Source organism: Ranitomeya variabilis, chromosome 2 (assembly GCF_051348905.1).
Source record: "Ranitomeya variabilis isolate aRanVar5 chromosome 2, aRanVar5.hap1, whole genome shotgun sequence".
In the NCBI taxonomy this organism is placed as follows: domain Eukaryota; kingdom Metazoa; phylum Chordata; class Amphibia; order Anura; family Dendrobatidae; genus Ranitomeya; species Ranitomeya variabilis.
This window is the reverse complement of record NC_135233.1, coordinates 1085598713-1085613520: the sequence shown is the minus strand read 5'-3', so window position 1 is coordinate 1085613520 and position 14808 is coordinate 1085598713. Positions and strand designations below refer to the sequence as shown.

Sequence of the window (14808 nt, the reverse complement as noted above, 5' to 3'; positions counted from 1 at the left end):
ACCTTGACGGGATCCATCTCAATGGAAGAGGGAGAAAAAATATACCCCAAAAAGGAAATTTTCTGGACCCCAAAAACGCACTTAGACCCCTTCACACATAAAGAATTAGACCGCAGAACCTGAAAAACTCTCCTGACCTGCTGGACATGAGAGTCCCAGTCATCAGAAAAAATCAGAATATCATCCAGATATATTATCATAAATTTATCCAGAAAATCGCGGAAAACATCATGCACAAAAGACTGGAAAACCGAAGGGGCACTAGAAAGACCAAAAGGCATGACCAAATACTCAAAGTGGCCCTCGGGCGTACCAAATGCGGTCTTCCACCCATCCCCCTGCCCGATCCGCACCAAACTATACGCCCCACGAAGATCAATCCTAGAGAACCACCCAGCACCCTCCATACGAGCAAACAAATCAGCAAGCAATGGCAATGGGTATTGATACTTAACAGTGATCTTACTCAGAAGCCGATAATCAATACATGGTCTCAAAGAGCCGTCTCCTTTTGAGACAAAGAAAAACCCAGCTCCCAAGGGAGAAGAAGATGGACGAATATGTCCCCTTTCCAAAGACTCCTTTATACATTCCCGCATAGCAGCATGTTCCGGCACAGACAGATTAAACAAACGACCCTTAGGATATTTGCAACCCGGTATCAAATCTATGGCACAATCGCACTCACGGTGCGGAGGTAACGACCCAAGCTTGGGTTCGTCAAAGACGTCTTGATAATCAGAGAGGAACTCAGGGACTTCAGAGGGAATGGACGACGAAATAGAAACCAAAGGTAAGTCCCCATGAATACCCTTACATCCCCAGCTCAACACAGACATTGCTCTCCAGTCCAAGACTGGATTGTGAGACTGCAACCATGGCAATCCCAGTACCAAATCGTCATGTAAATTATACAGCACCAGGAAACGAATAATCTCCTGGTGATCCGGATTGATACGCATGGTTACTTGTGTCCAGTATTGTGGTTTATTATTAGCCAATGGGGTGGAGTCAATCCCCTTCAGAGGAATAAGAGTCTCCAAAGGCTCTAAATCAAAACCACAACGATTGGCAAAGGACCAATCCATAAGACTCAGAGCGGCGCCAGAGTCAACATAGGCGTCCGTGGCAATGGATGACAAAGAGCAAATCAGGGTTACAGACAAAATAAACTTAGACTGAATGGTGCCAATGGAAACAGACTTATCAAGCTTCTTTGTACGCCTAGAGCATGCTGATATAACATGAGTAGAATCCCCACAATAGAAACACAATCCATTCTTCCGTCTAAAATTCTGTCGCCCGCTCCTGGACAGAACTCTATCACACTGCATACTTTCTGGCGTCTTTTCCATAGACACCGCCAGATGGTGCACCGGTTTGCGCTCCCGCAGACGCCTATCAATCTGAATAGCCATTGTCATGGACTCATTCAGACCTGCAGGCAAAGGGAACCCCACCATAACATCCTTAACGGCATCAGAGAGACCTTCTCTGAAAGTTGCCGCCAAGGCGCACTCATTCCACTGAGTAAGCACAGACCATTTACGGAATTTTTGGCAGAAAACTTCAGCTTCGTCTTGCCCCTGAGATAGTGCCATCAAAGTTTTTTCTGCCTGAAGTTCCAAATGAGGTTCCTCATAAAGCAAGCCCAAGGCCAGAAAAAACGCATCCACATCGCGTAACGCAGGATCCCCTGCTGGCAATGAGAAGGCCCAATCTTGAGGGTCACCCCTGAGCAAGGAAATCACAATCCTAACCTGCTGAGCAGGGTCTCCAGCTGAACGAGACTTCAGGGACAAATAAAGCTTACAATTATTTCGGAAATTCTGGAAGCTAGCTCTATTCCCTGTGAAGAACTCCGGCAAAGGAATTCTCGGCTCAGATACCGGAGCATGTACCACAAAATCTTGTAAATTTTGTACTTTCGTGATGAGATTATTCAAACCCGCAGTTACACTCTGGAGATCCATTATTGTCAGGTGCACACAGAGCATACAGAGATTAGGAGGAGAGAGAGAAAAAAGACTGCAGCAAGGCAGACTGGAGGAAAAAAAAAAAAAAAAAAAAAAAAAATTCCAGCAGACTTCTTATAACTCTCCTTTCTCAACCTGGGTCTTTAATACGCCCGAGGGGGCCGGTCAAACTGTCATGATCTCTGCAGGCAGAGATCATAGCAAGCCTATAGAGGGACAAGCTCTCGGAAGATGGAACTATACTGACCATGAACTAAGCCTGCCGCGCAACTAGAAATAGCCAGGTAGCATTTCCTATTTATCGCTAGATGCCCAGCTCTGGCCTAAGACCTAAATAGCTAGCAGAGGGAAATATAAGACCTGGCTCACCTCTAGAGAAATATTCCAAAGAAGACAGTAGCCCCCCACATATAATGACGGTGAGTTCAGATGAAACAACAAACGCAGCAGGAAAATAGACTTAGCAAATTTGAGGTCCGCTTACTAGATAGCAGAAGACAGATAGTATACTTTCATGGTCAGCAGAAAAACACTAACAAAACACCATCCAGAGATTACCTTAAACTCTGGCATTAACTCATAACGCCAGAGTAGCAATCTCTGATCAACGAGAGCTTTCCAGACACAGTAACAAAACTTCAGCTGTGAACTGGAACAAATAGGCAAAACGAAACATGGACAAAGTCCAACTTATCTAGTAGTTGTCAGAAGCAGGAACAAGCACTGAGAGGCATCAGATAACATTGTTGACCGGCAAGAAACCACCAGAGAAATGAGCTTAAATAGCGACACCCACTACTGATGGAACCAGGTGAAACAGGAAAGAGGATGACAAGTCCAATTCCACAAGCGGCCACCGGGGGAGCCCAGAATCCAAATTCACAACACTGCTCCTATGTACAAGAATATAACTACTATAATACTGCCCCATGTACAAGAATATAACTACTATAATACTGCTCCTATGTACAAGAATATAACTACTATAATACTGCCCCTATGTACAAGACTATAACTACTATAATACTGCCCCTATGTACAAGAATATAACTACTATAATACTGCTCCTATGTACAAGAATATAACTACTATAATTCTGCCCCCTATGTACAAGAATATTACTACTATAATACTGCCCCCTATGTACAAGAATATAACTACTATAATACTGCCCCTATGTACAAGACTATAACTACTATAATACTGCCCCTATGTACAAGAATATAACTACTATAATACTGCTCCTATGTACAAGAATATAACTACTATAATTCTGCCCCCTATGTACAAGAATATTACTACTATAATACTGCCCCCTATGTACAAGAATATAACTACTATAATACTGCTCCTATGTACAAGAATATTACTACTATAATACTGCCCCCTATGTACAAGAATATAACTACTATAATACTGTCCCCTATGTACAAGAATATAACTACTATAATACTGCCCCTATGTACAAGAATATAACTACTATAATACTGCTCCTATGTACAAGAATATTACTACTATAATACTGCCCCCTATGTACAAGAATATTACTACTATAATACTGCCCCCTATGTACAAGAATATAACTACTATAATACTGCCCCCTATGTACAAGAATATAACTACTATAATACTGCCCCCTATGTACAAGAATATAACTACAATAATACTTCCCCTATGTACAAGAATATAACTACTATAATACTGCTCCTATGTACAAGAATATAACTACTATAATACTGCCCCTATGTACAAGAATATAACTACTATAATACAGCTCCTATTTACAAGAATATAACTACTATAATACTGTCCCTATGTACAAGAATATAACTACTATAATACTGCACCTATGTACAAGAATATAACTACTATAATACTGTCCCTATGTACAAGAATATAACTACTATAATACTGCACCTATGTACAAGAATATAACTACTATAATACTGCTCCTATTTACAAGAATATAACTGCTATAATACTGCCCCTATGTACAAGAATATAACTACTATAACACTGCTGCTATGTACAAGAATATAACTACTATAATACTTCCCCTATGTACAAGAATATAACTACTATAATACTGCTCCTATGTACAAGAATATAACTACTATAATACTGCCCCATGTACAAGAATATAACTACTATAATACTGCTCCTATGTACAAGAATATAACTACTATAATACTGCCCCTATGTACAAGACTATAACTACTATAATACTGCCCCTATGTACAAGAATATAACTACTATAATACTGCTCCTATGTACAAGAATATAACTACTATAATTCTGCCCCCTATGTACAAGAATATTACTACTATAATACTGCCCCCTATGTACAAGAATATAACTACTATAATACTGCCCCTATGTACAAGAATATAACTACTATAATACTGCTCCTATGTACAAGAATATAACTACTATAATACTGCCCCCTCTATGTACAAGAATATAACTACTATAATACTGCTCCTATATACTAGAATATACCTACTATAATACTGCTCCTATGTACAAGAATATAACTACTATAATACTGCCCCTATGTACAAGAATATAACTACTATAGTACTGCTCCTATTTACAAGAATATAACTACTATAATACTGCCCCTATGTACAAGAATATAACTACTATAATACTGCCCCTATGTACAAGAATATAACTACTATAACACTGCTGCTATGTACAAGAATATAACTAATATAATACTGCCCCTATGAACAAGAATATAACTACTATAATACTGCTTCTATTTACAAGAATATAACTACTATAATACTGTCTCTATGTACAAGATTATAACTACTATAACACTGCTGCTATGTACAAGAATATAACTACTATAATACTGCCCCTATGTACAAGAATATAACTACTATAATACTGCTCCTATGTACAAGAATATAACTACTATAATACTGCCCCTATGTACAAGAATATAACTACTATAATACTGCTCCTATGTACAAGAATATAACTACTATAATGCTGCTCCTATGTACAAGAATATAACTACTATAATACTGCTCCTATGTACAAGAATATAACTACTATAATACTGCTCCTATGTACAAGAATATAACTACTATAATACTGTCCCTATGTACAAGAATAAAACTACTATAATACTGCTTCTATGTACAGGAATATAACTACTATAATACTGCCCCTATGTAGAAGAATATAACTACTATAATACTGCTCCCTATGTACAAGAATATAACTACTATAATACTGCCCCTATGTACAAGAATATAACTACTATAATACTGCTCCTATGTACAGGAATATAACTACTATAATACTGCCCCTATGTACAAGAATATAACTACTATAATACTGCCCCTATGTACAATAATATAACTACTATAATACTGCTCCTATTTGCAGGAATATAACTACTATAATACTGCCCCTATGTACAAGAATATAACTACTATAATACTGCCCCTTTGTACAAGAATATAACTACTATAATACTGCTCCTATGTACAAGAATATAACTACTAAAATACTGCTGCTATGTACAAGAATATAACTACTATAATACTTCCCCTATGTACAAGAATATAACTACTATAATACTGCTCCTATGTACAAGAATATAACTACTATAATACTGCCCCTATGTACAAGAATATAACTACTATAATACAGCTCCTATTTACAAGAATATAACTACTATAATACTGTCCCTATGTACAAGAATATAACTACTATAATACTGCACCTATGTACAAGAATATAACTACTATAATACTGTCCCTATGTACAAGAATATAACTACTATAATACTGCACCTATGTACAAGAATATAACTACTATAATACTGCTCCTATTTACAAGAATATAACTGCTATAATACTGCCCCTATGTACAAGAATATAACTACTATAACACTGCTGCTATGTACAAGAATATAACTACTATAATACTTCCCCTATGTACAAGAATATAACTACTATAATACTGCTCCTATGTACAAGAATATAACTACTATAATACTGCCCCATGTACAAGAATATAACTACTATAATACTGCTCCTATGTACAAGAATATAACTACTATAATACTGCCCCTATGTACAAGACTATAACTACTATAATACTGCCCCTATGTACAAGAATATAACTACTATAATACTGCTCCTATGTACAAGAATATAACTACTATAATTCTGCCCCCTATGTACAAGAATATTACTACTATAATACTGCCCCCTATGTACAAGAATATAACTACTATAATACTGCCCCTATGTACAAGACTATAACTACTATAATACTGCCTCTATGTACAAGAATATAACTACTATAATACTGCTCCTATGTACAAGAATATTACTACTATAATACTGCCCCCTATGTACAAGAATATAACTACTATAATACTGCCCCCTATGTACAAGAATATAACTACTATAATACTGCCCCTATGTACAAGAATATAACTACTATAATACTGCTCCTATGTACAAGAATATTACTACTATAATACTGCCCCCTATGTACAAGAATATTACTACTATAATACTGCCCCCTATGTACAAGAATATAACTACTATAATACTGCCCCCTATGTACAAGAATATAACTACTATAATACTGCCCCCTATGTACAAGAATATAACTACTATAATACTTACCCTATGTACAAGAATATAACTACTATAATACTGCTCCTATGTACAAGAATATAACTACTATAATACTGCCCCTATGTACAAGAATATAACTACTATAATACAGCTCCTATTTACAAGAATATAACTACTATAATACTGTCCCTATGTACAAGAATATAACTACTATAATACTGCACCTATGTACAAGAATATAACTACTATAATACTGTCCCTATGTACAAGAATATAACTACTATAATACTGCACCTATGTACAAGAATATAACTACTATAATACTGCTCCTATTTACAAGAATATAACTGCTATAATACTGCCCCTATGTACAAGAATATAACTACTATAACACTGCTGCTATGTACAAGAATATAACTACTATAATACTTCCCCTATGTACAAGAATATAACTACTATAATACTGCTCCTATGTACAAGAATATAACTACTATAATACTGCCCCATGTACAAGAATATAACTACTATAATACTGCTCCTATGTACAAGAATATAACTACTATAATACTGCCCCTATGTACAAGACTATAACTACTATAATACTGCCCCTATGTACAAGAATATAACTACTATAATACTGCTCCTATGTACAAGAATATAACTACTATAATTCTGCCCCCTATGTACAAGAATATTACTACTATAATACTGCCCCCTATGTACAAGAATATAACTACTATAATACTGCCCCTATGTACAAGAATATAACTACTATAATACTGCTCCTATGTACAAGAATATAACTACTATAATACTGCCCCCTCTATGTACAAGAATATAACTACTATAATACTGCTCCTATATACTAGAATATACCTACTATAATACTGCTCCTATGTACAAGAATATAACTACTATAACACTGCTGCTATGTACAAGAATATAACTAATATAATACTGCCCCTATGAACAAGAATATAACTACTATAATACTGCTTCTATTTACAAGAATATAACTACTATAATACTGTCTCTATGTACAAGATTATAACTACTATAACACTGCTGCTATGTACAAGAATATAACTACTATAATACTGCCCCTATGTACAAGAATATAACTACTATAATACTGCTCCTATGTACAAGAATATAACTACTATAATACTGCCCCTATGTACAAGAATATAACTACTATAATACTGCTCCTATGTACAAGAATATAACTACTATAATGCTGCTCCTATGTACAAGAATATAACTACTATAATACTGCTCCTATGTACAAGAATATAACTACTATAATACTGCTCCTATGTACAAGAATATAACTACTATAATACTGTCCCTATGTACAAGAATAAAACTACTATAATACTGCTTCTATGTACAGGAATATAACTACTATAATACTGCCCCTATGTACAAGAATATAACTACTATAATACTGCTCCCTATGTACAAGAATATAACTACTATAATACTGCCCCTATGTACAAGAATATAACTACTATAATACTGCTCCTATGTACAGGAATATAACTACTATAATACTGCCCCTATGTACAAGAATATAACTACTATAATACTGCCCCTATGTACAATAATATAACTACTATAATACTGCTCCTATTTGCAGGAATATAACTACTATAATACTGCCCCTATGTACAAGAATATAACTACTATAATACTGCCCCTTTGTACAAGAATATAACTACTATAATACTGCTCCTATGTACAAGAATATAACTACTAAAATACTGCTGCTATGTACAAGAATATAACTACTATAATACTTCCCCTATGTACAAGAATATAACTACTATAATACTGCTCCTATGTACAAGAATATAACTACTATAATACTGCCCCTATGTACAAGAATATAACTATTATAATACAGCTCCTATTTACAAGAATATAACTACTATAATACTGTCCCTATGTACAAGAATATAACTACTATAATACTGCACCTATGTACAAGAATATAACTACTATAATACTCTCCCTATGTACAAGAATATAACTACTATAATACTGCACCTATGTACAAGAATATAACTACTATAATACTGCTCCTATTTACAAGAATATAACTGCTATAATACTGCCCCTATGTACAAGAATATAACTACTATAACACTGCTGCTATGTACAAGAATATAACTACTATAATACTTCCCCTATGTACAAGAATATAACTACTATAATACTGCTCCTATGTACAAGAATATAACTACTATAATACTGCCCCATGTACAAGAATATAACTACTATAATACTGCTCCTATGTACAAGAATATAACTACTATAATACTGCCCCTATGTACAAGACTATAACTACTATAATACTGCCCCTATGTACAAGAATATAACTACTATAATACTGCTCCTATGTACAAGAATATAACTACTATAATTCTGCCCCCTATGTACAAGAATATTACTACTATAATACTGCCCCCTATGTACAAGAATAGAACTACTATAATACTGCCCCTATGTACAAGACTATAACTACTATAATACTGCCCCTATGTACAAGAATATAACTACTATAATACTGCTCCTATGTACAAGAATATAACTACTATAATTCTGCCCCCTATGTACAAGAATATTACTACTATAATACTGCCCCCTATGTACAAGAATATAACTACTATAATACTGCTCCTATGTACAAGAATATTACTACTATAATACTGCCCCCTATGTACAAGAATATAACTACTATAATACTGCCCCCTATGTACAAGAATATAACTACTATAATACTGCCCCTATGTACAAGAATATAACTACTATAATACTGCTCCTATGTACAAGAATATTACTACTATAATACTGCCCCCTATGTACAAGAATATTACTACTATAATACTGCCCCCTATGTACAAGAATATAACTACTATAATACTGCCCCCTATGTACAAGAATATAACTACTATAATACTGCCCCCTATGTACAAGAATATAACTACTATAATACTTCCCCTATGTACAAGAATATAACTACTATAATACTGCTCCTATGTACAAGAATATAACTACTATAATACTGCCCCTATGTACAAGAATATAACTACTATAATACAGCTCCTATTTACAAGAATATAACTACTATAATACTGTCCCTATGTACAAGAATATAACTACTATAATACTGCACCTATGTACAAGAATATAACTACTATAATACTGTCCCTATGTACAAGAATATAACTACTATAATACTGCACCTATGTACAAGAATATAACTACTATAATACTGCTCCTATTTACAAGAATATAACTGCTATAATACTGCCCCTATGTACAAGAATATAACTACTATAACACTGCTGCTATGTACAAGAATATAACTACTATAATACTTCCCCTATGTACAAGAATATAACTACTATAATACTGCTCCTATGTACAAGAATATAACTACTATAATACTGCCCCATGTACAAGAATATAACTACTATAATACTGCTCCTATGTACAAGAATATAACTACTATAATACTGCCCCTATGTACAAGACTATAACTACTATAATACTGCCCCTATGTACAAGAATATAACTACTATAATACTGCTCCTATGTACAAGAATATAACTACTATAATTCTGCCCCCTATGTACAAGAATATTACTACTATAATACTGCCCCCTATGTACAAGAATATAACTACTATAATACTGCCCCTATGTACAAGACTATAACTACTATAATACTGCCCCTATGTACAAGAATATAACTACTATAATACTGCTCCTATGTACAAGAATATAACTACTATAATTCTGCCCCCTATGTACAAGAATATTACTACTATAATACTGCCCCCTATGTACAAGAATATAACTACTATAATACTGCTCCTATGTACAAGAATATTACTACTATAATACTGCCCCCTATGTACAAGAATATAACTACTATAATACTGCCCCCTATGTACAAGAATATAACTACTATAATACTGCCCCTATGTACAAGACTATAACTACTATAATACTGCCCCTATGTACAAGAATATAACTACTATAATACTGCCCCTATGTACAAGAATATAACTACTATAATACTGCTCCTATGTACAAGAATATAACTACTATAATACTGCCCCTATGTACAAGACTATAACTACTATAATACTGCCCCTATGTACAAGAATATAACTACTATAATACTGCTCCTATGTACAAGAATATAACTACTATAATTCTGCCCCCTATGTACAAGAATATTACTACTATAATACTGCCCCCTATGTACAAGAATATAACTACTATAATACTGCTCCTATGTACAAGAATATTACTACTATAATACTGCTCCTGTGTACAAGAATATAACTACTATAATACTGCCCCTATGTACAAGAATATAACTACTATAATACTGCTCCTATGTACAAGAATATAACTACTATAATACTGCCCCCTATGTACAAGAATATAACTACTACAATACTGCCCCCTATGTACAAGAATATAACTGCTATAGTACTGCTCCTATGTACAAGAATATAACTACTATAATACTGCCCCTATGTACAAGAATATAACTACTATAATACTGCCCCCTATGTACAAGAATATAACTACTATAATACTGCCCCTATGTACAAGAATATAACTACTATAATACTGCTCCTATGTACAAGAATATAACTACTATAATACTGCCCCTATGTACAAGAATATAACTACTATAATACTGCTCCTATGTACAAGAATATAACTACTATAATACTGCTCCCTATGTACAAGAATATAACTACTATAATACTCCTCCTATGTACAAGAATATAACTACTATAATACTGCTTCCTATGTACAAGAATATAACTACTATAATACTGCCCCTATGTACAAGAATATAACTACTATAATACTGCCCCTATGTACAAGAATATAACTACTATAATACTGCTCCTATGTACAAGAATATAACTACTATAATACTGCCCCCTATGTACAAGAATATAACTACTATAATACTGCTCCTATGTACAAGAATATAACTACTATAATACTGCTCCTATGTACAAGAATATAACTATATATGCTTTCTTCTTTAGAATGTAACCTTTGATGGCTTTGAACAAGTCCGGTTTTGTTGGGGTAATACATCCAGTAAAGCTTTTTATACAAACAGCACGGCCGACCAGGTGAGTACAAATATCAGGCAGTCTATGATTTCTTGTTCTGAAGACCGATACTGATAAGTAAACCTTCTCCTGTTCTTGGTCTGTTAGGTACAGGCTGTTATAGAGGACATGCTGTCAGTACATTGCTTTTCGGATCGTATCTCGGAGGATGTATTACTGTACAGAGACTTTGAAGATGGTGAGATGTGAACAGGGAGTTGAATTATTGTCCGATGTGTTCACTTTCTTGACCTCATTGCTTTTTATGGGATGTGATCCTGAGCTGTCACAAAGATCATGTGATATCATCAACCCTTTAATCTCTTTTCTTGCTTTCTTTGGTTAATTTACACCATAGAATATAATATGCTTTTAAAGAATATACTTTTTGATTAAATTTCAAACTTTTTATTAAAACATTTTACTTCCTGTAACCATAAAAAAAAGGACATAGAAATGGAAGAAGGACCAAGACATGAAAGTGAATAGATAAATGAATTAAAGTGGGTTAGTTCTTATCCATACTGTAATTGTGGCATTTTTCAGAGAGTAATATAACAAATTTGGAAGGAGAGCGTTCCTCATGGGCGGAGCCTTATTGTGGAAGACGGAGTGTCTTCAATCTTAAATCTATTCTGAAAGGTTCCAATGCCGTGCAGACAAGATATGAATTAACCAGATACCAATATGTAAGTATATACAGATCTACTTAGGGTCTTGATCTACTCATCTACTTAGGCAAAGTCATTAATATGTTATGTTATCTGCCTCTTTTCTGCATAGATAATATAGTTTACTTCATTTATCCAAACAGTATCACACAATAAAGATTATCAGGGTCCCGCAAGATCAGTTGAGTTTCCATTTAACTGATACTTATCAATCAAAACTTTTTTAATTTCTTTTTTTAACAATTTTTTTTATAGTGCTGAAAACACTTTTCACATGAGTTACATTATAGTTACGGTATAATTTACGATATCCAGAGCTGCACTCAAAATTCTGCTAACTTCCTGATCACCTTCAGGAATACATTTTTTTTCAGGCTCAATGGACAAAAACATTTCACACAATGAAATATAAAACATAAGAAGATTTTAAGTCAAGTGTTAGTAGTAGATCAGTAAATCGTGGAATATTGGAAACTCTTTGGGTAAAGTATATGAACTCCTCTGAAGACAATATTACTAAATGCCAGTTAATCTGGACTAAAAATATTTTTTACAGTTGGGCTTCATTACAATTTTTTAACCTTTTGGCTTTTACAGTCACTGGGTGTTTGTGACTCTTTTGGGCTTTTTTTTGGCTGATTTATGCTCACAAACCACATCAAAGTTGAGTTGATCTTGGATATGGTCATAAATCAGTAAGGAGCCCAGCCTTCACATGTCAAGTTCATAGAAGCCTAACTATTAAGCATTGGGACATTTGTGGTCACTCTGAATCTGCTTTTCCAGGGGTAAAACAATGGAGAGGTTGGCAGGGTATGCAACCAGTGTGGTAGGCAAAATGTAAAAACCTAGGGTGCATCCAGTTTCCGTAGGTAGGGTCATTACAGAGTTTAAGACAACCAATTACATTTTGTCTCATTTCTTCCAGGTATGTTTTGCCTATAAGGGATATTTGGATGACTACTTGATGGTTTCGGTGACGTACAACAACAGTTTTCTAAATACGGTGTCAAAAATTTTTACTTGTCAATGGAAGTCTAATAAAACCAACATAGAAAGGTAAGACGTCTACCGAAAATTTTTCCATTATAAAAAAATATATACCTTTGTTTCTTTAAGTAAAACTTACTAAGTTATGTAATGTATATATATTTATTTATAATATTTATATATTTAGTTCAAATCTAAAATTTCATCTCAAGCCAAGATTCTATGGACTGTGATCTGGGACACCGCGGCTGAGATGCCCAGAATGGGCTCAATGTTCATAGCTCTGATGGAGCCATCTATTGTACATCGGAATGTAGGGAAGTCTTGTGTGGATGGTCAGAGGAAATGTATAGTTTGTGGAGCGCCCCCAGACGCAGGGCAATGCGGTACTCGGTACCGGGTCCCTCTGTCGCGGTTCTGGGGATGTCACGGTGGCCCAACCCGGTCCGTGGCCCTGCTAAGGGGCGTCCAATTAAAGCTGTAGGTGGTGGTGGTTTAGGTCACGGTAAATAACGAGGGCACAAGGTTGCAGTCCCTTTACCTTTTACTGTAGACTTCGGCATCCGCAATCCAGAGCACTGCTAACAGGGCTGGCTGAGACCGGCCGGTCCGAAGTCACATCCAGAGTTCCCTTTGCAGGTGGAAATCAGTAGCCTTCCTACTTGCGCCTGTGTGTTGTAGTACCTCCTGTTGTGAACTATATTTCTTGGCTCCCTCTTGTGGTCACTAGCGGTATGGCACTTGGATTGTCTTTCCCCAGGTTGGTACTCACCTGGTTCGTTAGGCCTTGGGTGTTCCTATTTAGACTTCCTGGTTCCTCAGTCTACTGCCTGGAATCGATGTAATCAGTCTATGTCTGTTTGCTCCTGTCTCCTGGTCTCCTGATTTTTGCAAGATAAGCTAAGTCCTGCTTTCTTATTTTTGTTTATTTGCTTTGCTCTCATTTTAGTCCAGCTTGTTCAAAATGTGATTCCTGATTTTGCTGGAAGCTCAAGGGGGCTGATATTCTCCCCCCACACCGTTAGTCGGTGAGGGGGTTCTTGGATATTCAGCGTGGATATTTTTGTAGGGTTTTTGCTGACCGTATAAGTCCGCTTCCTATTTTCTGCTATTAATTAGTGGGCCTCTCTTTGCTGAATCTAGTTCATTCTTACGTTTGTCTTTTCTTCTTACCTCACCGTTATTATTTGTTGGGGGCTTGTATTATAACTTTGGGGTACTTTTCTCTTGAGGCAAGTGAGGTCTTATTTTCTCTGAAAGGGTTAGTTAGTTCTCCGGCTGGTGCGAGACGTCTAGAATCAACGTAGGTACGTTCCCCGGCTGCTTTTAGTTGTGGGCTAGGATCAGGTATGCGGTCAGCCAAGTTACCACCTCCCTATGAGCTGGTTTTTGTGTTTGCGGACTTA

General features: G+C 35.3%; 1 protein-coding gene across 1 annotated transcript in view; it reads left to right on the top strand.

Moving 5' to 3' along the window:
- Positions 1-14808, top strand: part of PKHD1 (PKHD1 ciliary IPT domain containing fibrocystin/polyductin) — a 785044-nt gene that overhangs the window by 53142 nt on the left and 717094 nt on the right. The window contains exons 16-19 of the mRNA XM_077281797.1: positions 11673-11762; positions 11850-11940; positions 12288-12430; positions 13341-13471. Of these exons, the coding sequence (XP_077137912.1) occupies positions 11673-11762; positions 11850-11940; positions 12288-12430; positions 13341-13471 (455 nt within the window). The remainder of the gene's footprint in view (positions 1-11672; positions 11763-11849; positions 11941-12287; positions 12431-13340; positions 13472-14808) is intronic.